The sequence below is a fragment of the Vicugna pacos genome, chromosome 20 (genome assembly GCF_048564905.1).
Source record: "Vicugna pacos chromosome 20, VicPac4, whole genome shotgun sequence".
In the NCBI taxonomy this organism is placed as follows: Eukaryota; Metazoa; Chordata; class Mammalia; order Artiodactyla; family Camelidae; genus Vicugna; species Vicugna pacos.
In genome coordinates, this window is record NC_133006.1 from 25,107,501 (window position 1) to 25,131,553 (window position 24,053).

Here is a 24,053-nt window from a genome sequence, read left to right on the forward strand (position 1 = left end):
TATATGAACCAGTAAAGCCTCAAACATATCATTTAGTGGAATTGTGAAGGAAAAGCCCAGCTGGGCTAACAAGCTAAGTCACAAATCTAAGTGTAACAAGTGTCGAATTACTGATCTGAGTTCTTCTGGGCTAACTTGTAAATCTAAATTAATAAGTGTCGGTTTGCTGATTCCCTGTTCATGTTTTGCTAGCCAGCTGGATTTTCAAAGAGACATATCTGGCCTTGAAATGTTGATTTGCTGTCTCACTGCCTCTACTTTTGTGATAATGATGCTGCTAAAGCTATTGCATGCCTATTGGCCGAACACCCCAAGCTTGTACTTAACCCTATAAAACCTCATGTTCACGTCTTGGAGGTGCTCAGAGCTTCGGAGCAGAAGCCCCTCTGAGCCAGCTCGCCAGCGTAATAAATCTGAGTACTCCAACCCTCCGAGTGGAGCTTGTTTCTTGGCTGGCCTGTCATTTCCGTAACAGAATGACATGAAATACAGGCCTTTAAATGCATTTTTTGGTATGTAAAGTCTTGTTCACTATACAACAGACATTGTTTTGGATCAATTCAAGGAAAAGACTTACTTAAAACTTGAATTACCTATGTGAACGAAAATTCTGCAATGTGAGTGAAAATACTGCAACCATATCAGTAAACAAAGAATGCTGAAACCAAGTCATCAGCAGCTGCCACCACCCCCTAGTGGGGACAGGCCTGCAACCCAGCCTCTGCAGCCACTCACAATGGTGCCCTCTGAGCGGACTCAGAATAAGAAAGGACAGGATACTGGCCCTAGATAGCTAGGTGCTTGTCAAAGGAATGAATTCAGTGAGCCCAAATGTTTGCTTCCTCCCATACATAGAAAAGCACTAAATTCTTTAACTTGAGATGCCTGGCTTTCTTTAGATAACAAGCAATCTTTTATTGTTCCAACTACCTGGTCTTTGTTGTAAAGCTCCTATATATCCTAGCTCGTCCCCTACCTCTTTGGAGCAGTCCCTCAGAGCCATTTGAGAGGTTGTCATCCTGGCTTGAGTCCTCCCGCCAAATAAAACATAACTCTTAACTTTTAGGCTGCGCATTTCAGTCGACACCTAAAACTTTGAATTACTTAAATTACCAAAAATTTTTTTGAATTACTCAACTTTTTTTTTGAAACTCAACTTGTTACGGAAATGACAGGCCAGCCAAGAAACAAGCACCACTCAGAGGGTTGGAGTACTCAGATGCATTACACCGGCGGGCTCAGAGGGGCTTCTGCTCCGAAGCTCTGAGCACCTCCAAGACGTGCGCATAAGGTTTTATAGGGTAAAGTACAAGCTTGGGGTATTCGGCCAATAGGCATGGAACAGCTTTAGCAGCATCATTATCACAAAAGTGGAGGCAGGGAGGAAGCAAACCAACATTCCAAAGCCAGATACATATCTTTGAAAATCCAGCTGGCTAACAAAAAAACATGTACAGCAAACCAACACTAACTAACTTAGATTTACAAATTAGTCCAGCAGAACTCAGATCAGTATTCCAATACTTAGATTTGTGAGTTATCTTGTTAGACCAGCCCAGCCTCTCCTTCACATTCCTAGACTTGTGAGTTATCTTGTTAAACAGGCCCGGTTTTCCCTTCACAAACTTTTCTTACAAATAATTGACTAATTTATTTACATTTACTCAATAACACTGAAAAGGTAATTGTTTCAGAGCAGGGAGTGGTAATCTATGACCCCACACCGAATCCAGAAAGCTGCTTCTTTTTGTAATAGTTTTATTGGAAGGTAGCCACACCCATACACTATGCCTAAGGGCTGGTTTCACACTACAAAGGCAGGGTTGAATAATGAACAGAGACCATAAAGCCCAGAAAGCCTGAAAGATTTACGTATTGGTTTTTTGTAAAAAACAAAAAGCAAACAAAAGCTCGCCAAACCCTGTTTTAGAGTGTTGTGAATGATCACATTACAAAGAACTACTGAATATCTTCTGAATTACTGTTTAGAATCATCATGTTCTTTTCTTCTTATCCACAGAGCATATACATACTTGTATTTGCTCATTAATCAGGAATATAGGTGATTCTGTAAGACATAAACTTATTTCTTTCACTTTTATGGTTTTCTACAACACAACTCCTAACAAAATTCTAAAGTTAGCCTTTGGTTTTCTAGCATTGCTGTATATTAGATCATTGGGTCTGACACTAGAGCACAAATCATTTTATATTCCAATTATTCATAAGAAGGAGCATTCACCAGCAGTTAGTAATTTGTTATCTTTTCTAACTTATTCCACCCTCAAATGGGAAGATCCACAGAATTCCATTTGGGACCTGCTTTTAATACACGTACACTTAGTAAAGGGAAAAGAAGATCTCAGATCCAAATAGAGCAAGGGTGCCAGTGTTTTATAAATTAGTGTTTCCCAATCTTGGCACTGATGACATTTTGGATCAGATAACTTTTATAATAAGAGAAATTGTCACCTGTCGGAGCCAGCCGACAATCGATCAGGTCCAGAAACCTGTGCTGCAGGACTGAGAAAAGAAAGACAAGACTAAAAGGTGGGGTTGAGAGGGTCTCACTCTAGCCCGCAAGACGCTAGGTCAAGAGTGGACATCGAGTTTATTTCAGGCAGTTAATTTATACAAATTCAAGTGACTACCTTGTGCATTCTTGCACGTAGGCACAGGTATTGTTTTTCAGGGTACATTAATGGTGTGCACTAAAATCATTATCATTGTTTACTGTTCCATACACCAAGATTGACTGATCCCCAAAAGCTAAGATCATAGACTAAGATTATTGTTCCTTTAGGCTAACATCATGACTCATGTATCATTAGCTCAAGTGATTGTTCTTTCAGGCAAAGATCACTAACTTGTGGCCGATTGTATCTCTCTTTCCAGAAGCCCTAGTTCTTAATAACTCAATGGCATTAAGATGTTTTTCCGACTCCAAATGCACCTGCTGTTTTTCTAACAAAGGGGTGGCGGGACAGAGATGTCTTTGCTCAATCAGCCTTAGAGCCTGACGCCCCGCACTCTGGGAGTTTAAGCCCAGTTTCTGTGCTCGGCAGTCCCAACCTCAGAGCCTGGTGCCCCGCACTCTGGGAGTTTAGGCCCAGTTTCTGTGCTCGGCAGCCCTCAGGTCATGAGTGGCCCCCCGCAGTCGCCGATAGGTGCAACTGGTGTTCCAGGTTCTTGTCCCGTCCCAGAAAGAATTCAGAGACAAGATTTAGAGGTTAAAAAGGTAAAGTGAGGATCTATTAAAGGATGGATAGTACACTCTCAGGGGAGAGCATGCAGGCTCAGGTGAGCGGCTGCCCTGAGTTTCTTTGGCAAGTTAGTTACATAGGGTGTAAAAATGAATGGGCGGAATATTCATTGGGGAGGGAAGGGCTTGGGGTCGTATTCCCTGATTATCATCCCAACTCCACCTTCCCAAAGGGAGGAGGGATTTTTGTCTTCATTTAGTCTGGATCGGAAGTGTCATGGCGTCAGTGCACGATGGGTACTTCTGATCTGCAAGGCTAATTTTATTGAAATGAGGGCATAATGAGTAAAAGGTTACATTCGGACACTGGAAATTCCTGCCTTTTCTGACCTTTCTTTGTTGGTCTCCAAGCCAAAAGGTGTGGTCCCTTATCAGCCCGAAGATTCCAGCTTTTCTTTCTCTGCCCAAGGATCCCTGCTACTCACATGATGTGTGGTTTCCTGCATTTGGCCTGTGCCCCTCCTTTCTACCTAATTCCTGCCATTTGGTCTGTGTCCCCCTTTCTCTGCTCATATCTAGCTATCTGCCTGCTCTAACAAAATGACTATTTCAATGTATGTTGAACTACTTTTCTCAATGCAATGATATTTCATTGAAAACATCTTTGTTAAGGAAGGAAATTTTATTTTAGTTTTATATTCTCAAATATTAAGGTAGGAGGTAACATTTGTGGAACTGAGAATGTGGAGGACATGCTCAATGATTCAAGTTGCATTTGCCTCTCCACGTTGACCTCTGCTATTTAGGGAGGTTTGCTATCCACTCTTTGAGGCTAAGTGTGTAGAGGGGATAGTAGAATGGGAATAAGACAAGTTGGGGAGAATGGATGAGAGAGGATGGAAAGAATGGTATCTATTTCTGAAATATAGTGTCTGACATCTGGAGAGTTGGGGGAGGAAGTGGCCCTTAGGTGATATGGCTCGGGATTTTCCCAAACCCCTTTCCCCTCAAAACTTTGACAACCGCTCATATCTGTTATGAAACTTCAAAATGCCAGCTGCATATGACCCACAGTTGGACTTATCTTGACTCCATATTTTCTGAAAGTTTTTTCCTCCACCTTCTGTTTTTACTTTGGATCAACACCAGGTGGTGCCAACAAACCATGGTACCCGTAGGAAACACTGTCACCTGCAGCCTTCCACCTTACTCAAAGATTCTTGGGCTTCATTAGTGAAATTTTTCTTAATTTCTCTCTTCAGGCAACTCACCCTAATGCCCTGTTGAAAACAATATAACGGCTTCTCTTTCATAAAAATTCTGTATCCCTTTATGTCCCTACCATATTACATCTTGTATAATGACAACACATTAAGCTGTTTGTTCTGTGCCTGTGCTTTCATTTCCTAAAAATTACTTCTTTATAAAGAAAAATGTATTCCAGGCATACATAACTGGTTCTGGATATGTCACTTTAAATAATTTGGAAAGGATAGTTCCAGGGGTTCAGAATATAGAACCACTGAAAAGTCACCACCCAAAGCCAACACATACTCAGAAATGACTGTTTTGTGAGGGATTGTTAATTTGACGACCAAGATTTGGTAGATATGAATACAGGAGGAGGACAGAAGGAGAACAGGTTTTGAATAGCTAGAGCCTTTTGGTGATGGAGCAAAATGTATCCTGCTGAGCCTTGTGCCCCCAAACCTGGGAGCTTCTTAGTCCAGATGATCTTTAAAAATAACCTGAGGCAAGAATGAAAGTACGGGTGTTTAATTTTGAAGTATAAACACAGGGTAGCAAAGATGAGTGGGGGAAAGGGATTGAGAGAAGGGAAATACGAAGCCAGAGGAGATACACTGGCTACCACTTGTGACAGACTGCAAAGAGAGACAGAAGGGTGCCTCATAGACAAGCTGCGAGGAAAATCCTGCCTCAGGTTATGGGAAAAGGATAAAGTATACTATCAAAGAAGAGAAAGCTGTGTTAAATGCAGCTGGTAGCTTCAGTGAGGTAAGGATTAAGAACTGGCCATCGGATTTAGCGATATAGAAGTCATCTGCGAATTTGTAAAGAGCAGTTTCCGTAGAGAAGAGAGGACAAAAGCAAAACTGAAGAGGAAGCAAGGGAGAATGATAAGTTGGAGATAGTAAGCAAATTATTTAACAGTGCTTTGCTGCAAACAGAAGGAAATAATTGATTCAGTAAATGTATGGGCAAGTGGTGTCAGGATAGGTAAAAATTTTTTTGTAAAATGATTGTATGATAGAATGCTTGTGTACTAATGTGAATGATCTATAGTGTGTGAAAAATTGCATGACAGGACACAGGAGGAGTTCTGGAACAACATTCTTATTAGGCGAGGGACTGGATCTACAATAGATGTGGATAGCTAGCCTCTACTAGGAGAATTCTTATGAACTACGTCCACAGCAGTGAGCAGAAAGTAGATTACACAGACACAGAAGCAAATGGGTGCGTTGACATGACATTGCAGTCTGACAAAATACAGTCTGCAGGAATCTTGACTGTCCTGATATTTCACAAAATGTAATTATTCCCCTCTATTGATAACGGCATCCTAACCAGATCTAAAAAGTAGGAAATTGCAAGAGGTCTTACTATTCTATCACACACATGTCAGAGGCTGAGATATTAGCCTTACAAAGATTTAGAGCCCTTCACATTAGCCAAGTTTTTATATGTCCAATAATCCTGGGTGTGCTGGTAATTCTCTGTATTATTAACGAAAATATATTGCATTCATACCCCTTGCCACAAAGAAAAAGGCACAACATTTGATGGAACTCAGTGGATTTTGGAGGCAGCATATACCAAACTTGAGTATTCTGCTATAAACTTTTTGTTCAGTGACTGAGAAGGCTCTCAGCTTTAAGCAGAGCCCAGAGCAAGAGAGGGGCTTGTAGCAGGAATAAGCTACAGTAAGAGCTGTCAGTTGCTAGAGCCATATAAGTATATTCACTAATGCTAGAGGTGTATGTAGTAGGTAAAGTCTTTGTGTGGTGTCTCTGGCAGTCAAAAAAAAAAAAATCCAAATGCAGACTCCCAGAGTTTTGGATCAGGGAAATGCCTTGTGCAAGTTTTGCACTTAAAAAGCAACCACTCTGACCTAGTAGAGACATTAAATGATTACATACCTGGGGTTTCCCATCAAGAGCTGGATATTGTCATAAGGTCAGATTGATGCAGCAAAAATCCAGCATATAATTGGAAACAGAGCATTTCAGTTGAACCAGAGCATGTCCAGAGGACACAATAAAATTAAGTGTTTAATAGCACAGGCACTTAACAACCTACATCTATTGTATTAGTGCTACACTCTCAAATCATACCTAAGACCTCATGGAGATTCCCAGTTGATCAGATGCTGGGGAAGAAAAACCTCAGGTCTCTCACAAGTAATCAGCTTTATATGTTGTTTTAAACCTTAAGTGAAAAGATGCTATACCACAGCCCAACTTAGAAGTCACCCTAAAAACAGCAGTGAGTGAGAGGAAATTCTTTCAATGGGCAGAACTGTATTGGCAATTAGCACATCTAGCAGTTGTTATAGTAATGCCTTCATTCTGAAACTGGGATCTAAGCAATGCATTATAACTTCCAACACGATTTATTCCAAAAAATGCTTAGATCCATTCTTTTGTATAAGGCCTGGGAGACACTCCTACAGGATTCTAGTGTGCCTCCGTATCTGGGGTAAACTTAGAAGACCATACAGCAACTGGTCTTACCAACACTGCAGCTCATCTTAGGTCCACAAATTAGATTCATCATCTTCTGCTATCTATTCTGTATATTCCGCAGCCTAAGCTAGAACTTCTACTGGAATCTGTGGTTTACTTGGTGGCATAATGTAGAGGTATCTGAGCCTCTTATCATTATGCCTTTTTTAAGTCAAGCTAATTGCACTTGGTCAATAATTAGCCAAAGTAGCACACTTCTTAGTGTACCTTCTGTACCTCTTGGTGGAAGTATTTCCCTTCAGGGAACTAGAACCTGTAAACTTGCAGAGGTCATAATTGTGGAGATAATAGTCACACATTTCTCAAATGAGTCCTTGAATTGATGGTAAGTGGGGCCACTGCTGCTTCCATTTGTTGGTTCCTAAACCAATGTGTCTTCCTACTGAGGACACAGCACCATATAAATATGATGGGTCCTGGAGGATACATCTGACCTGACATTTTATGTGTGTCTTCAACATGTCACTCCATGATTCTAAGAGATCACCTTATGATGCTCCAGTATGTGATATGGCCAAAAGATTCCAGGATCATATGTTCACTGTCACACTCCCTTTGCTATTAAATAAACCCTTTATCTGAAAAACTGATATGTAGGAGCTCATGCTGCTGAATCAAACAATTTAAAAGCCCTTAGTAGTGGTGGCTGCGAACTTGTGGTCAGAAAAAGGCAAACCCATACCTGGAGTATGTGTATCTATTCCTAAGAAAATATCATTGCCACAGCCAAGTTGGAAGGGTTCCAATGTTGTCAACACCAAGTTACTGGCTGGTCTTTTGAAAGGATACTGTTTTAACAGGGATGCTGCATTGGTCTCTTGGTGATGTCAGGTTGGATATTTGGCAATGCCTATATTGCATGCTGTTGATCCATGCATAGCTTCCATCCCTACTACCACTGCTACTTCATTCATGTGCTCATTACACCAGTACTGCGGTAGGGGGACAAGTCAAATGAGAGAAGCTTGACAATATCTCCTGGCCAAGTTTTATCTTCTTTCTGGTTGTTTCATTTCTTTCTGTGGTAGATTCTATTTTGTGGGTGATAACACATAACACAAAGAATGAAAAGCTTTATGCCCATTCCTATGTGTTTATATATGTGCCTCTGTTCTAGAATTTTCTTTTTTTTTTTTTTTTGCTTTTGCTTTCCAGCCACCTGGAAAGCCTCCCATCTCATTTTTCACCCCTCATGAGTTGCACATAGTCTAACTTTGGATTACCTCTCCTTCCACACAAAGTGGATGACCAGATGTACACTTGAAATCCTGCCCATAGAGAGGTTTCCCACACCACTGTCTTTCAAGGTCACCCATGAGTGGGGCTATAATTCAATCTTTATCCCTTTTTGATTGCATATACATACCCACCTGATCTACTCATGAGACAAACTTGATCTTTTCCCTGCTTTATTAATGTGTTGGAAGTGTTCTCCCATTATACATAGCTGTGATCTGAGGAAGAGATATCAGAGCTAAAGGGGTGGACAGCATGGAGGTCTAAGCTAATTGCTCATGTAGTTTTTTCTGTCCTCTGGTCAGGTTTGTGCTCAATCCTGGATATGCTAATACCCTGTTAGGATGATTGCTGTTTTATCCACCAACCTAATGACTTGGTGAGTCAGAGAGTACCCCGCTTTTGATGAGTAATTTTGGCTGCATGGTTATTTGATGTTTGATGGCCAGGTGTTTTGTCTCACCAGGACCCAGAGGCTCTTTTTCAAAAGGTATCACTATAATCTTCTGCTACAGATACCAGGGTTTTGTTTCAAACTCTAATTAAGTGTTCTGTTTTGATTTTCTGATAAATTTGCTATAAAGTCCACGTGACACTTTTTACCATAACCTATGCCTCTAATGTATAGTGTCTTACAAATTGTATGCATCCAGGTTCACGGTGACTCGCACTGTAGCTTAGATCTGCTATAGAGCCTACTCTTTCTCTGGAGGCCATTCAAAGGTGGCATCCTGTGCTACTGGCAAATGGATTGGAGCAGTATTCCATGGTGTCAAATATACTTACTACAAAACACAGAGAGACCTGCCAGGCACTTTGCTTCCTCTTTTATGATAGGAGATTCGGGATGCAACAATGTCCCATATGGATAGGATGTCCCATAACACCTCACACCAATGAACATCTAAAGCTTTTAATTATGGGTCAGGCCCCTGAGTATCATGTAGAACATGTGTGTATTATCAAGGTCTTCCATGTATTAACCACTTACTGCTTATATGATCTGAATAGTATGGCGTCCTTGATACGGTTCACCATCACCAGAATGATGTCCTGATGGATGTACAGCTAGTTCAGTTCTCCTCAGTGTATATTACGACAGAAGGTGAAAGAACTAAAATAGCCCAGGAATAATGTCTATTTTTGTCAGCTCCATGTCAGTGTAAATTCCTTCTGATCTACTCTCTAGTCGGGATTAAAAAGAACACAACTACCAGATCAAGGACTGCACACAATGCACCCAATATCGTATTAATATGTTCTACCAAGGAGATACATCTGCCTCAGCTTATTCAATTAGGGCTACTACTTGTTTGAATTTGTGGCATTGGTTGTCATCATTTAAGATTTCTCTGATTTTTTTCAGTGGACTGACTGGTGAAGCAAGTGGAGATTTGACAGGGATTACAACTCAAGTACTCGAACATTTTTAGGATTGTTTAAAAAATTACAGAAAATAAGAAAGTGAAAGTAGCTTTATAGCCACAAGGATAATTCAGTGTTCAGCATTAAAACTGGCAAGACTCAAGGGAAACCAAAACAGGAATAATATACATATATATTTCTTTAGTGATACCTTGTGGAACTTAAGCTTCTATTTCTTATCCATAATCTCCCCCTATAATTCTTATCTATTATAATCCAAGTCAACGAGTTATATTCTTTGAAAGCTAATTAGGGATATGTATTACACATACTAATACTTTTTAATCCACTAACTTCATACTGATAAACAACCTAAAGAAGGTCAAATTTTGAGAGAATTTTATTCTGAATTATCTATAATATAAAGTGACAAATAGAAAATGCAAATATTTAGTAGTAGGAAATGTTTGGGAAAGTACATATATATAGATAATGTACATACATATAATTTATATATAAATTATTAATTTGTAAAGGAACTTTATAAATTCAAAAATCACAAAATGTTATAATTTGGGATATGGTTATATTTTACATAAATGATTTTTTAACTCACAAAAGTATATTATACACAAAAGAAAAAGATAGTGAAAATAAATACATTAAAAACCTAGCAAGTGATTTCTTTGAGATTATATCTAGGCCCATGCTCAAATCAACTTCAATTTTCTTTATTTTACCAAAATACCAGGTGTGCACATATTAAGTTATAAATAGCAGAAAATATTCTTATTTTCTAAAACTCTTCCTTTTCCAACAACATGTCATTTCTGCTTTTGCTTGGTGAATTCATGCTAACCTTAAATTTCAATGTGTTAACATATATATTGTGACCTTGTTTGACGTAAGTATTTAAACTACACATCTCTAACAGTTTGAGTCCATATTCATTACAAAAATCATTAACAATAGAAATACTATTTCCTCATATATACCACTACTGAACTCACTCTTTGACACTGAGACCATTTAAAAGGAATTTGGGGCTATAAGTTTATTTAGCATTGTGCTCTCATGGTTAATAAACCCAAAATAAGTTTTCATGGTTTACATTTCATGACCAGTATCTTCACTCTAAATCTAAAATTTGTGAACCACCTATGTGCCACTATCATGTATGCTACAGTGCAGTTGGGAATAGAGTTCACTTATTTTCCTTCTGGACACAATGACCAATTAAACTTGAGGGACTCTGAAATCCCTAGGGCTAAAATAGAGGACACAGCACTGTAAGATAGTAAGTCCTTTATTTAAATGTACAATTGTCTATCCACACTCTACCAGTGTTGCTGATATCTAGAAAATCAGCTTCTCATCATACTAACAATCTGGTGAGAAGAGCCACTGTCAATCAAAAATGCCCCAGGGACTGAAGACAATTATCTATAATACACTTTTACCTCATCATAACAACTTCTCTCAATTTATATGTTCTTGATGCAGCCCAGTTTTACATGCTAATTTCATTCTCAATCTATGGGCAAAAGGTAGCTGAATAATAATGTCACAAGGGTTGAAAGATCAAAAAGTAATTACAGTTATAAACCTTCTTTCAACCAGAAGTCTTTCAAAACATGACACAAAGAAGGGCATGGCTATCTCTCCAACACTTAGGAGAAAGGTGAGTGACGTCTACTGCAGAGAATTGTGTTACTATGAGGAAGGGTCTCTCGAAATCATCTCACCCACAACCCTACTTATGATTTGCATCACATTAAAAAATTGGAATATATAATTTGTTTCCTGGGAAACTTGATATAAGTGTCAAGTATTTTCAATTATTGCAAAAGTTCTTATCATTTCACCCTTTTAAATGAATATTTGCCCATTATATTGCCATACATAAAAAGAGACAGCGGGATTTTTTAAACAAAAATATAACTAGTGCTATTTAAGATTTCTTTTGATCAGTAGAGGATATATAAATAGGAAAAGAGGTAAGATGACAGTGGAATAGCATGTGCTTGTCAAAGGGTAACTTCATTTTTCTGATTATATGAAAGAGGAATTGGTTATATGATCTGACTTTGTACAAAATGTGGGGAAGAGTAGAAGATCTGAAAGAAAAAATAGAAGTAGGAAAAAACCAGCTGCTGAGTAGAGTTCTCTTATCTTCCATGCCCTACAGACAATCCAGTATCTCCTACTAACCACTGGCTTTGACTTCCATTTGCTGGAACACTGTGTTCTCAGTATTCTGGCAGAAACAAAGAAAAGGTGACTTACACATGTAATCATTTCATATTATAATATAAAATTATAGAAAGTGTTGGCACCACCAATAGTAATTTGGTCATCTGTTTTCTCATTTTTACGGCAAGCAGAGATAATGATACATTGTTACTATTAATGATCATTACTAACAATTAATATTGATGCTATTAGTGATAACTAGCTCACATTCATTAAATGTGTACGGTGTTTCAGACACTGTTCTAAGTTCAATGTGTATGCGTGGTCTCATTTGAGCTTCACAATAACCCTCTTAATTTCACTACAGAAATTTTTTTTTTAATGTGGCACAAGAATGTTCACTACTTTACCCAGGATCACACAGCTCAGAAATAAAATGCTGGCAGATTCTAATTCCAGAGGCAGTGCCCCTAACAGCTACCTTTTAAAGGTGATTTTTTTTTTAACATTACAAAATTAATAGACAAGTCCCATATATTTTCTAGCTTCGTTTTTGGTTTATATTTTCTTCTTCCTCAAATTGCTATTTACATCCTTTGCTCACACTTAATGGACTTTTTGGCCTTTTTTCATGAATGTTATGTAATAACTTTTTATATTTTAATATATCAACCATTTTTCCATAAGCACTATACATTTTTCCATCTCATATTTATATTTTATCTTTGCATATAATCTTTTTCAAAGGAAAATTTAAAATTTTACATGTACAAAGTTAAACCTCATATCTTCTTGCACTTTCATCTGAAGGTATATTACTGCTATTTACCATGAAATAAGGTATATCTGTAGCTAAAAAGTCCAAAATTAAAACTATATATAATAGGATTTACAAATATTACATGGTATCTATTTATTCTCATGTAGACTTCCCATGGTCAAGTTATATTTCATATGTCAGTGTTCTGGCCTTGGAAAAGGTGCTCCACTCTGGTGAAAGATGTGTCAGTTCTTCTTATTTTATCTTCTTTCGTAGGCCTATCTAGTAGCAAGCTCAAATCTTATTATTGCAAATTGAAAAGCTATAGGTCATATCAAAGACCTTGTGGTTAAACATACAAAGAATACTGAAGAAATTTAGGTTCACTTGGGTCATATAACTAAATAACTGATAACTTCCGCAGACTGAAGACGATGAACTTGATTGTTTGATTTTTTGTGTGTTTCTGTTTTCATTTATAACCACTGTTGTATATAGTCAGTCTTGCTGTGCTATCTGTATATTTGGGGGCAATATGGTACAAAAAACAATGGCTTTTAAATCCTTGCTTTGAGTCTTGGCCTCACCATTGCTGAATGTCCAAATTATTTATTCTCACTGAGTTACAGTAGCAATAAAATGTAAATCATACCTGTTTATCAGGGTTTTTGTGAGAATTAGAATTATTTCAAGCACTGAGCAGCATCAGTTACATGTAGTCAAGCAACAATTATATTATTGGTTTTACTATTTGCATCAAGATATTTGGAGATGGGGGGAGATGTCACCTGTGATCATCACTGTAAATCACAAGTAAGCCATAATTTTATTACCCTGAATCAAAGCATCTAACACCCATTAAAAGCTCTTTGTGGGAATGGATGTACACACATGTCATTTAAGTGAAAGAGATAACAAAAAATAACAAGAAGATGCTACTAAAACAAGCAGAATTTCTTTAGATCAATTACAAATCTAGATGAAACTCTCATAGCCTCTGTGTTACTCAGCATTTTTAACTTGAATTTTTAAAAATTGGATTAAAAGCAGTATGTATTCTGAAAATGCTTACTAAAATAGCATAGGAGGTAGGAGAAAAGAGAGAAATTGAAAACTATTGAGCACTTACTATTATCCATGCTTTATGCATATAAGTTTATATAGTTGTCATTTAAATATAATGATTTACTTCACAAAGTAAATCAAACATAACTACTGAAAACAAAAAAACTACTTTCTAACCATATGATAACCATGCTATATTTCACAAATTTTCCATTGATATAGTATAACTTATATTTGGTGTTGAATTATTCATTATAATTATTCTAAATTCAGTTCTGTTCCAGTAAGAATATCCAATAATTATCTACTGACTGCTTTCCTATTTCATATTTTTTTAGGATTGAAAAACAAGTGAGTCATCATGAATTGGGCAAATGAGAGCTCCTCAAAAGACTTTATACTACTTGGCTTTTCAGACAAGCCCTGGCTACAGACACCCCTTTTGGTGCTCCTGTTAATATCATACACAGTCACCATCTTTGGCAATGTATCCATCATGATGGTGTGCATTCTGGACCCCAAACTTCATACACCCATGTATTTCTTTCTCACTAATCTCTCCATTTTAGATCTCTGTTACACCACAAGCACTGTCCCTCATATGCTGACAAATATTTGTCGCAACAAAAAGACCATCAGCTATGGTGGCTGTGTGGCCCAACTCATCATCTTCCTGGCCCTGGGTGCTACTGAGTGTCTCCTGCTGGCTGTTATGGCCTTTGACAGGTATGTGGCAATTTGCAGACCACTCCACTATATAGTCATCATGAATCCTTGGTTCTGCTTAAAGATGATAGGCTTCTCATGGCTCACTGGCTTCAGCAACTCAGTGTTGCAGTCTTCCTTGACCCTTAACATGCCACGCTGTGGGCATCAGGAAGTGGACCACTTTTTCTGTGAGGTTCCTGCCCTTCTCAAGTTGTCATGTGCTGACACAAAGCCTATTGAGGCTGAGCTCTTTTTTTTTAGTGTATTAATTCTGCTAATTCCAGTAACATTGATCCTCATCTCCTATGGCTTCATAGCTCAAGCAGTATTAAGAATCAGGTCAGCAGAAGGACAACGAAAAGCTTTTGGGACATGTGGGTCCCACATGGTTGTGGTGTCTCTCTTTTTTGGAACAAGCATCTACATGTATCTTCAACCACCTTTATCCACTTCTAAGGACTGGGGAAAGATGGTTTCCCTCTTCTATGGGATATTCACACCGATGTTGAACCCCCTCATCTACAGCCTTAGAAATAAAGATATGAAGGAAGCATTTAAAAGGGTGATGTCAATAATCTTCTTCTATAAGAAATAAGAAGTGCTCCATTGTCATGAGAAGCTTCTGAGTCTCTCCTTCACCTTGAATAGTTATAATGTTTGTATTTATTTTCATACTCTTCATGCTCTTATGATTTCATTGAATTTTACCAACAGTTAGAAGTTCCTCTGATCCAGAAGCAATGCTAAGACTGTAAGATATCTTTTCTAAATTTAAAAATACTTTGCTTTACAGAAATTCCCCCAATGCAGTCTGTTCCTGAAGGTCAAGTCATGCTACTTGCTCCTACCAATGTCAGATTAGTTAGGACACTTGAATGATTTACACAGTACACTATTTGTTCTAGAATTATTTTGTCACTCACCTTAGTTGGGGATTTCCCCATCTTTATTATTAAATAACCAGTGATCCCAAGCTAGAAATCAGCAGCCAAGTCCTTAATCACTTTGCACCCTCACACTTCTTGATAAAATCCATCATAATCACCTTCCTGAACTGTTTTAATCATGAAATCTGTCTCAAGTCTAGCTGTCTTTACACTAACTAAGTGTAGAAACTTGTAAAGTCAGTTGAGTTTCATTTCCAATTTTATTTGTAATTCATTCCTTTATTCCTCATGGATTGAATTTTTCCTTTTTTTTTTTTTCCTTTTGTCAAATCCTCATTTGTCCCAAGTTCTGCCTGAAGCTTGTAGGATCTCCTCTAAATAATAAGGCTATCTATTTCAAGAAATACTAGTAGGAAACATTTTTTCCTAATTTTTCTGAATTAAATTATTCTTAATTGGGCAGTCACTCAGTAGTAGTTATTGTTCACTATATAGCACTAGACCAAAGGAAAAACAATCATAGCTCTTCTACTGAAGAAATATTCTAATTTCTGGAAAAAAAGACCCTTAAACGCAGACACTTAAATGATTATTTGCAGTTAGTAATGTAAGGACACAGATGGGACAACATTTTAGGCAACAGAGAAAGGGTTACAAAACAAAGCTTTTCAGAAAATACAAGTAATTTATTATGGTTAAAACATAGCGTACAAAACACATACAAAAAGAGCATGGGCTGAAAAGTTTGGACTTTATTCAGTAATGAAACCAGAATAATTTTAGCACAGAGGGTTAGCAGAAACAGTAGAAAATAACTAAAAACTTAAGTACAGAATATGGCTCTTATATAATAATCATGTGTTTACCAAATGTGACATTACAAATAAATGGGAAAGGGAAAGATTTTAAATATATGGTGTTTCAAAAGTTTTTAAACAAAAGTAATAAGAGATTCAAGACACCAAAAACAAATGAAAACAAATTTATCTCTAGTATATGCGCCTTAATTTCCAAACCTGTATATACTAGTGCATTCTATTGTTGAATATAAGATAAACATTTCAAATTTTACACTTGCAAAAGCAGGCACTTGCTCTCCCTTTGCCACAAAGCCCTCTTCTAAAGCTTGCTATTTTAATGAATGGATTCACTTGTTGTTTACATGTGCAAATCAGAAACCATTAAACATCTCTTACACCATCCCCTCCATAATTATCAATATCAAGACCATTACCAAGACATATCAATCATTCCTCTTTGTACCTCCCATCTCTCCATTCCTTTCCATCTTCACATTCCTGGTACCATCAACCTTTACCTAGACCTATTTCTTAATCTATCATTATGTACTCCTGAAAACTCTCTGCAGTACACTTTAGAAAATACAGCTAGAGTGATCATTTCAATGCAAATTACGATTATTCCACTCTCACCACTTGCACTAGAGATTATTAGGGGTTTCCATTGCTCATCAGTTAAACACAAATGTTCATGTCCCAGACATACAGCCCTCTCTGTCTCTTGCACTTAGGATATTTCCTCAAAGCACAGAACATTTGAGCTTTCTGATCCTTCTATCTGGAGTACTCTTCCTGTTCATATTTACCTAATTATTAATTGCTCAGGCCTCATCTTAGAGAATCTTTTTCTGGTTTCACTGATTCAGTCAAATATCCAAAATTTACTTGCTCATCATGTACCTTTCATTGGGGCACTTGGACTTTTAACTGATCACTTGATAAATGCCTTTACCTACTACTAGACTGTAAGTTCTCTGAGCACAAGAAAAAAGTTTGTTTTTGCTTACCAAAGCATTCATAACACTTCTGGAGGCAGAGAGTTAAAACACCCAGATGTCAAAACTATGCATGATGTTAGTTGATATGTAAATTTTTACTTTTTCTGTGAAAAGAATTTTCAGAGATGCAAAACTCTCGGGATAGGAACAGTGGTCATATGAAATTTCATGATGGGATATAAAGTTAAATTCTCAAAGTCTAAAGAAATTGCATTTCTCTGTAAAACTGAAGTCTAATAACTGTCACATATAGTTATTAATCTTTTAAAAAAATTGTATAACTGCATTGCCTATATTTAATAAAAATAAAGTTTTTTAGAAAAGAATTCATCCTTTAATACATTATCTTTAAAGTTCACCAGTTTTACATATTTGTTTATTTTTCTTTTCTGTCAATGGATTTTATAATTTCCAATTTCTATTTTTCATGCACATTATCTCCTAAGAATGTACCAAGATTCTTTAAAACATAGTTTAAGTAGCTGCAAACTGAATTTCACCATGCTAGTATACTAAAATGTGGTTAACTATTTTTCTGTTGTTGAACATTTACATTGCTTGTTTTGATCATTATAAATACTACTCCACAGAACTCTTCAGAAATGAATCTATGGCCATATGTCAAATTACAGTTGACCCTTGAACAACTTGGTTTTGAACTACGTGGGTTCACTTACATTTGAATATTTCTCAATAGTAAATACTATATTACCACATGGTTCATGGTTGACTGAATCTGCAGATACAGAGGAATCCTGGATTGAGAGGTCGGACTGTCAAGTAACTTGGATTAATCCTAGCATTGCACAACGATCAACTGTACATTGTTAGAAGTGGTATCACTGAATTAAATTATAATTTTCTTGGAAGACCTAAGAGTCAACAGATGTTGCCAAATTTCCCTACAGAAATTTTGTACCACTCCACACTCCCACTAGCACTGTAGAAAGTAAATGAGAATATTTACTTCATGAACTTTTGTTAACTCTGGGATTTTTTATCTTTTGAGATATTTGCCAATTTTACAGGCAAAAATAGTATTACGTTCTTTTTTTCTTTTACTTCCCTGAGTCTTTTGACTCATACATGTTATAAATATAAACTAGGGCTGTTCATATTTATTTCATTTCCTCTCTCCTTCTAGGAAGGTGGTAGAATTGCACTACCCTGTTCTGCTGAATAAGGCCTGGCCTTTTTGCTTAAAAATGTGAACAGAACTTACACAACTCACTTCTTGATGATGAATTTAAGATCTGGTGCACACTGTGCCATGGTCTCTTTCCCACTGCCAGTCAAAGGAAGCAATGCTCCAAGGGGAGTTACCAATCTACCTGAATCCTAGATTGAGGGCAATACGGAGAAACCAACCTTTGATATACAAGTAGCATGAATGAGAAATAAACCTATGTTATTTAAAGTCACTAAGATTTTTGAGGTTCTTATTCTTATATGTAATATAATATAGCTTATCCTAACTGATTATAGAAATTGGCACCAGTGGTGGGGTTCTAATGTCAAGAAAACAAATTAAAATAGGAGACACTGGCATAACGTTCATGTGACAGGTGGAGAGGGCATTATATGAAAGATTGGAACCACAGAAATCCACGTTATATAGCAAGAAACTGGTAAAAGTATTTGCCTGCAATAATTTGGAAGGCAGATAATAAACCCAAGATTGTAACTCTAGATGACAAAGTTGGCAAATAGTACATATGTGTTACTACTGGACACATTTCAAAAGATATCTTAAAAAAAGGTAAACTCAAATTAATTATTTGTTTTCAAGTAGAAATAAAATAGTGAGACTCTAAAATTCAGCAAAGTAGAAGGATACAAGATCGACATACATTGTATTTCTTTACAATGACAATGAAATATCAGAAAGAGAAAGTGAAAAAACAATCCCTTTAAAATCACAACATACATACATACATACATACATACATACATAAAAATACTTAAGTATAAACCTGACCAAGGATGTGAAAGACTTATTTGCTGAGAACTATAAAATATTGATAAAGAAAATTGAAACTGATTCAAAGAAATGAAAAGGTAGCACATGCTCTTGGATCAGAAGAATTAAAAAATTGTTAAAATGACCTAAAGCAATCTACAGATTTAATGTGATCCCTGTCAAATTACCCATGACATTTTTCACAGAACTAGAACAAATAACCCTAAAATTTATATAAAACCATAAAAAGCCCAGAATTGCCAAAGCAATCTTGAGGACAAAAGAACAAAGCTGGAGGAATAACGCTTCCATACTTCAGACAATGCTACAGAGCTACAGTACTCAAAACATCATGGTATTGGCACAAAAACAGACATATGAATCAATGTAACAGAATAGAGCACCCAGAAATAAAACCACACACCTAGGGTCAATTAATCTTTGACAAAGGAGGTAAGAATACACACAATGGAGAAAAGACAGTCTTTTCAGCAACCAGTGTTGGGAAAGCTGGACAGGCACATGTAAATCAATGAAGTTAGAACACACCCACACACTATACACAGAAATAAACTCAAAATGGATCAAAGACTTAAATATAAGACACGACTCTATAAATCTCCTAAAAGAGAACATAGGCAAAACAATTCTCTGACATAAATTGTACCAATGATTTCTTAGTTCAATCCCCCAAGGCAACAGAAATAAAAGCAAAAATGAACAAATGGGACCTAGTCAACTTAGAAGTTTTTGCACAGCAAAAGAAAAACACAAAAAAAACAAAAGGACAACCTAAAGAATGGGAGAAAATATTTGAAAATGATGCAACCAACAAGGGCTTAATTTCCAAAATATATAAGCAGCTCATATGACTCAGTAACAAAAACAAAAACAAAAAACCCAAAAAACTACCCATTCCAAAAATGAACAGAAGACCTAAATAGACATTCTCCAAAGAAGACATACAGATGTCCAATAGGCATATGAAAAGTTGTTCAGCATTGCTAATTATTAGAGAAATGCAAATCCAAACTACAATGAGGTATCATCTCCCACTGGTCAGAGTGGCCATCATTAAAAAGCCTACAAATAGATGCTGGAGAGGGTATGGAGAAAAGGGAACCCTCTTACTCTGTTTGTGAAAATAGAGTTTGGTGCAGCCATATGGAAAATAGTACAGAGTCTCCTTTAAAAAGTAAATATAAAGTTACCATATTATCCAGCAATCCCACTCCTAGGCATATATCTGGAGAAAACTATAATTCAAAAAGATACATGCACCCTAATGTTCACAGCAGCACTATTTACAATAACCAAGACATAGAAGCAACTTAAATGTCCATCGACAGATGACTGGATAAAGAAGTGGTATATATACACAATGGAATACTACTCAGCCATAAAAAAGAATGAAATAATGCCATTGGTGGCAACACAGATGGACCTAGAGATAGATTATCATACTAAGTGAAGTAAGTCAGAATGAGAAAGGCAAAAACCATATGCTATCACTTATATGTAGAACCTAATATGGCACAAATGAACATATTTACAAAACAGAAACAGACTCACAGACATAGAAAACACATTTATGGTCACCAAAGAGGAAAGGGGATGGGGGAAGGATAAATTAGTAATTTGGGATTAGCAGATATGAAGTACTATGTATAAAATAAATAAACAACAAGGTCCTACTATATAGCACAGGGAACTATACTCAATATCCTATAATTAACTATAATGGAAAAGAATATGAAAAGAATATGAAAAGAATATGAAAGAGAATATGTGTGTCTGTGTGTGTAAATATATATATATAACTGAATCACTTTGCTGTAGACCAGAAACTAACACAATATTGTAAATCAACTATACTTTCATTGAAAAATGAATTGAAACATTTAAAAATTTTTAAACCTAATTATACACTGGGTTTTAGAGGATGCCACTGCATTTGAGCTGACATTTTAGGCATATCTTCAACATATCACTCCATGATTCTAGTAGGTCACTTCATGATGGCGCAGTACATTATATGGCCAATGATGTCCATGTGTTCACTCCCACACATCCTTTGCTATTAAGTGGGCCCTTTTTCAGAAACAATGGTGTGTGGGGTCTCATGCTGCTGAGTCAAACAGTGTGAAAGCCCTTAGACAGTAGTTTTGGCTGGAGACTTGTGATCAGAAAAGGCAAACCCACACTACAGTGTGTATTTATATATTCCTAACAAAAAATTCATTGTCACATCCAAGATGAAAGGGTCTTAATGTAGCCAACTTAATATCAAGTTGCTAGTTGGCCTTTTGAAGGGATACTGTTTTATCAGGGATGCCTCCTTGGTCTCCTGTTGAAGGCAGATTGGATATTTGGCAATGCCTACAGTGTAGGCTGTTAAACCCCTGCACAGCTTCTATCCCTGCTACCATATTGTCTACTGTATTGATGTGCTCATTGTGCAAGTATTGCAGGTAGGGAGACAAGGCAAATGATAGAAATTTGACAATATCTGCTGAACAATTTTACTTCTCCTACCTGGTTGTTCAATTCCTTTCTTTGGTGGATTCTATTTTGTGAGTGTTAACATGCAATACAAAGAATGAAAGACTTCTCATGTCCCATTTCATATGTCAACATATGTGCCTCTGTTCCAGATTTCTTTATTCCAAAACTTTTTTTCTTCCCAGCCTCCTGGAAAGCCTTCCAAGTTATTTATTACTCCTCATGAGCTATACATAGCCCAACGTCAGACTACCTCCTACTTCACACAAAGTGGATGACCAGATGTAACACTTGAAATTCTGCCCATAGAGCGAGGTTTCCCTCACCAATATCATTCAAGGTCACCCATGAGTGGGGCTATAATTCAATCTTTATCCCTTTTGAATGCATATACATACCCACCTGATCTATTCTTGAGCTTTTTCCTCCTTTATTAATGTGTTAGAAGTGTTCTCCCACGCTACATACGTGTGATCTGAGGAAGAGGCATCACTGCTGAATGGGGGGACAGCATGCAGGTCTGAGCTACCTGCTCATGTGGTTTGTTTCTGTCCTCCAGTCAGGTCTGTGCTCGATCCTGGATGCCAGTACCCTGTTAGGATGATTGCTGCTTTATCCAATGACATAATAACTTGGTGAGTCAGAGTATCCAGCTCATGATGGGTAATTTTGGCTGCATGGTTATGTGATGTTTGATAGTTAGGTGTGTTGCCTCTGCCAGGACACAGAGATGCAACAGAGGCTGTTTTCCAAAAGGTGTAAAGTGTTCTGCCACAGACAGCAGGGTTTTGCTCCAAACCCTAAGTGTTTTGTTTTGGCTTTTGCATAAACTTGCCATAAATTCCACCTGATGCTTTCCTACCGTAACTTACACCTCTAATGTATAGGGTCTTACAAATTGTATGCACCCAGTTTCAGAGTGACTTGCTCTGTAGCTTAGACCTGCTATAGAGCCTGCTCTTACTCTGGAGCCCATTCAACGCTGGCATCCTTCTTGTTGCCAGCAGACATATTGGACCAATGTTCCATGGTGTCAGACAGGCTTACTACAAGACAGAGAGGCCAGCCAGAAACTTTGCTTCTTCTTTTATGGTAGGAGATTCATGATGCAACAATATGTTTTTTACTTTAGGTTGAATGTCCCATAAGTGCCTCAGACCAATGAATTTCTAAAACTTTTTACTGACGGGTCAAGCCCCTGAATCTTTATAGTTTCTCACTCACCTTCTGAAGCACATGTTGTATCAAAGCCTTCCATGTAGTACCTGCTTTGTGCTCATATGGTCTGATTAGTATGTCGTTCTTGATATAGTTAACCAGTGTGTGCTGTCCTGCAGAATGTGCAGCTAGTTTAGTTCTTTTCAGTCTATATTATGACAGAAGGTTAAAGACTTAAGATAGCCCTGGGACAATGTATACCATTGTCAGCTCCAAGTGAATGTAAATTCTTTCTGATCTACTTTTTTGATAGGGGTGAAAAAGAACACATTCACCAGATCAAGGACTGCACATCATGCACCCAATATCATGCTAATATGCTCAAGGAGACACATCCGGCCCAGCTGATTCAACTGGGGCTAACACTTGTTTGAATTGTAGTAGTCTCTTGTCATCTTCCAAGATCCATCTGATTTTTTCAGTGGACTGAGTGGTGAGGAAGATGGAGATGTGACAGGGACTGCCACCCATGCATCCTTTAGGATTGCAAAGGAAACAAATAAGAAACTTTAAAAGCAACTTTATAGCCATGAGGATAATTCAGTATTCACTATCAAAACTGGCAGGACAAAAGGGGAACCAAAGGAAGAAACATACAAATATCTAAAAATATACATATGTATTTTTTTCAGTGATACACTTGTGGGACTTTATTCTGTACTTCTCTTCTATTATCTCCCTCTAAAATTGCTCTTCTGGTATAATCCAAGTCCATCCAGTTATATTATTTTCAAAGGTATAAGAATACAGATTGCATACACTAAAACTTTTTAATTGGCTAATTTCATCCTGATAAACAGTCCAAAGCAGGTCACATATTGAAAAAAGTTATTCTGAATGATATGTAGTATAAAGTGACAAATTCAGAAAATGCAAATATTTAATAGTTAAAAACTAGGGAGGTATGTATATATAGATTATATACATAGATATAATTTATATATAAATTATTAATTTATAAAAGAATGTTATATGGCTACAAAATCTTGTGTTAAGAAAATGCTGCAATTTATAACACAATTATGCTCTAACATATATGATTTTGCAATTTATAAAAATGCATTGTGGTGGGGAGGGTAACAGCTCGGTGGTAGAGTGAGCTAACAAAGGATTTTCTTAAGATTATATCTATGTTCATGGTCAATTTACTTTCAGTTTTATTTTACCAAAAATTTTAGGTGAGCACATAAAAATTATAGATTGCATAATTCAATTACTTTTCTAAAACTATTCCTGTTCCAATCCTGTATCATTTCTACTAGTTCTGTCTTGGTGAATTCATACTAACTTTAAATTTCAATGTGTTAATTTATATGTTATAGTTTTTTTAACCTATAGATCTCTAGTAGGCTTAGTCCAAAAATATTCATTACAAAAACCAATGAACAGTTG

The 24,053-nt window shown here is 36.9% G+C and overlaps 2 protein-coding genes across 9 annotated transcripts in view; both read left to right on the forward strand.

Moving 5' to 3' along the window:
* The window catches only part of LOC140687757 (putative olfactory receptor 2B3), a 15,767-nt gene extending 876 nt beyond the window's left edge, over nucleotides 1-14,891 (forward strand). Inside the window, exons 2-3 of one of the 2 annotated variants that reach the window (XM_072945510.1) lie at nucleotides 8,511-8,584; nucleotides 13,927-14,891. In XM_072945510.1, coding sequence (XP_072801611.1) covers nucleotides 13,950-14,891 — 942 coding nt within the window. In that variant the 5' untranslated portion in view covers nucleotides 8,511-8,584; nucleotides 13,927-13,949. The remainder of the gene's footprint in view (nucleotides 1-8,510; nucleotides 8,585-13,926) is intronic. The other variant, XM_072945509.1, reaches the window with a different exon arrangement.
* Nucleotides 1-24,053, forward strand: part of LOC102530406 (putative olfactory receptor 2B3) — a 29,153-nt gene that overhangs the window by 858 nt on the left and 4,242 nt on the right. For 6 of the 7 annotated variants that reach the window (XM_072945503.1, XM_072945502.1, XM_072945505.1 and 3 more), the window contains exons 1-2: nucleotides 14,235-14,314; nucleotides 22,003-22,078. The gene's annotated coding sequence lies outside the window, so the exon portion shown is untranslated. Of the gene's footprint in view, nucleotides 1-14,234; nucleotides 14,315-22,002; nucleotides 22,079-24,053 lie in introns of those variants that run through there. The other variant, XM_072945504.1, reaches the window with a different exon arrangement.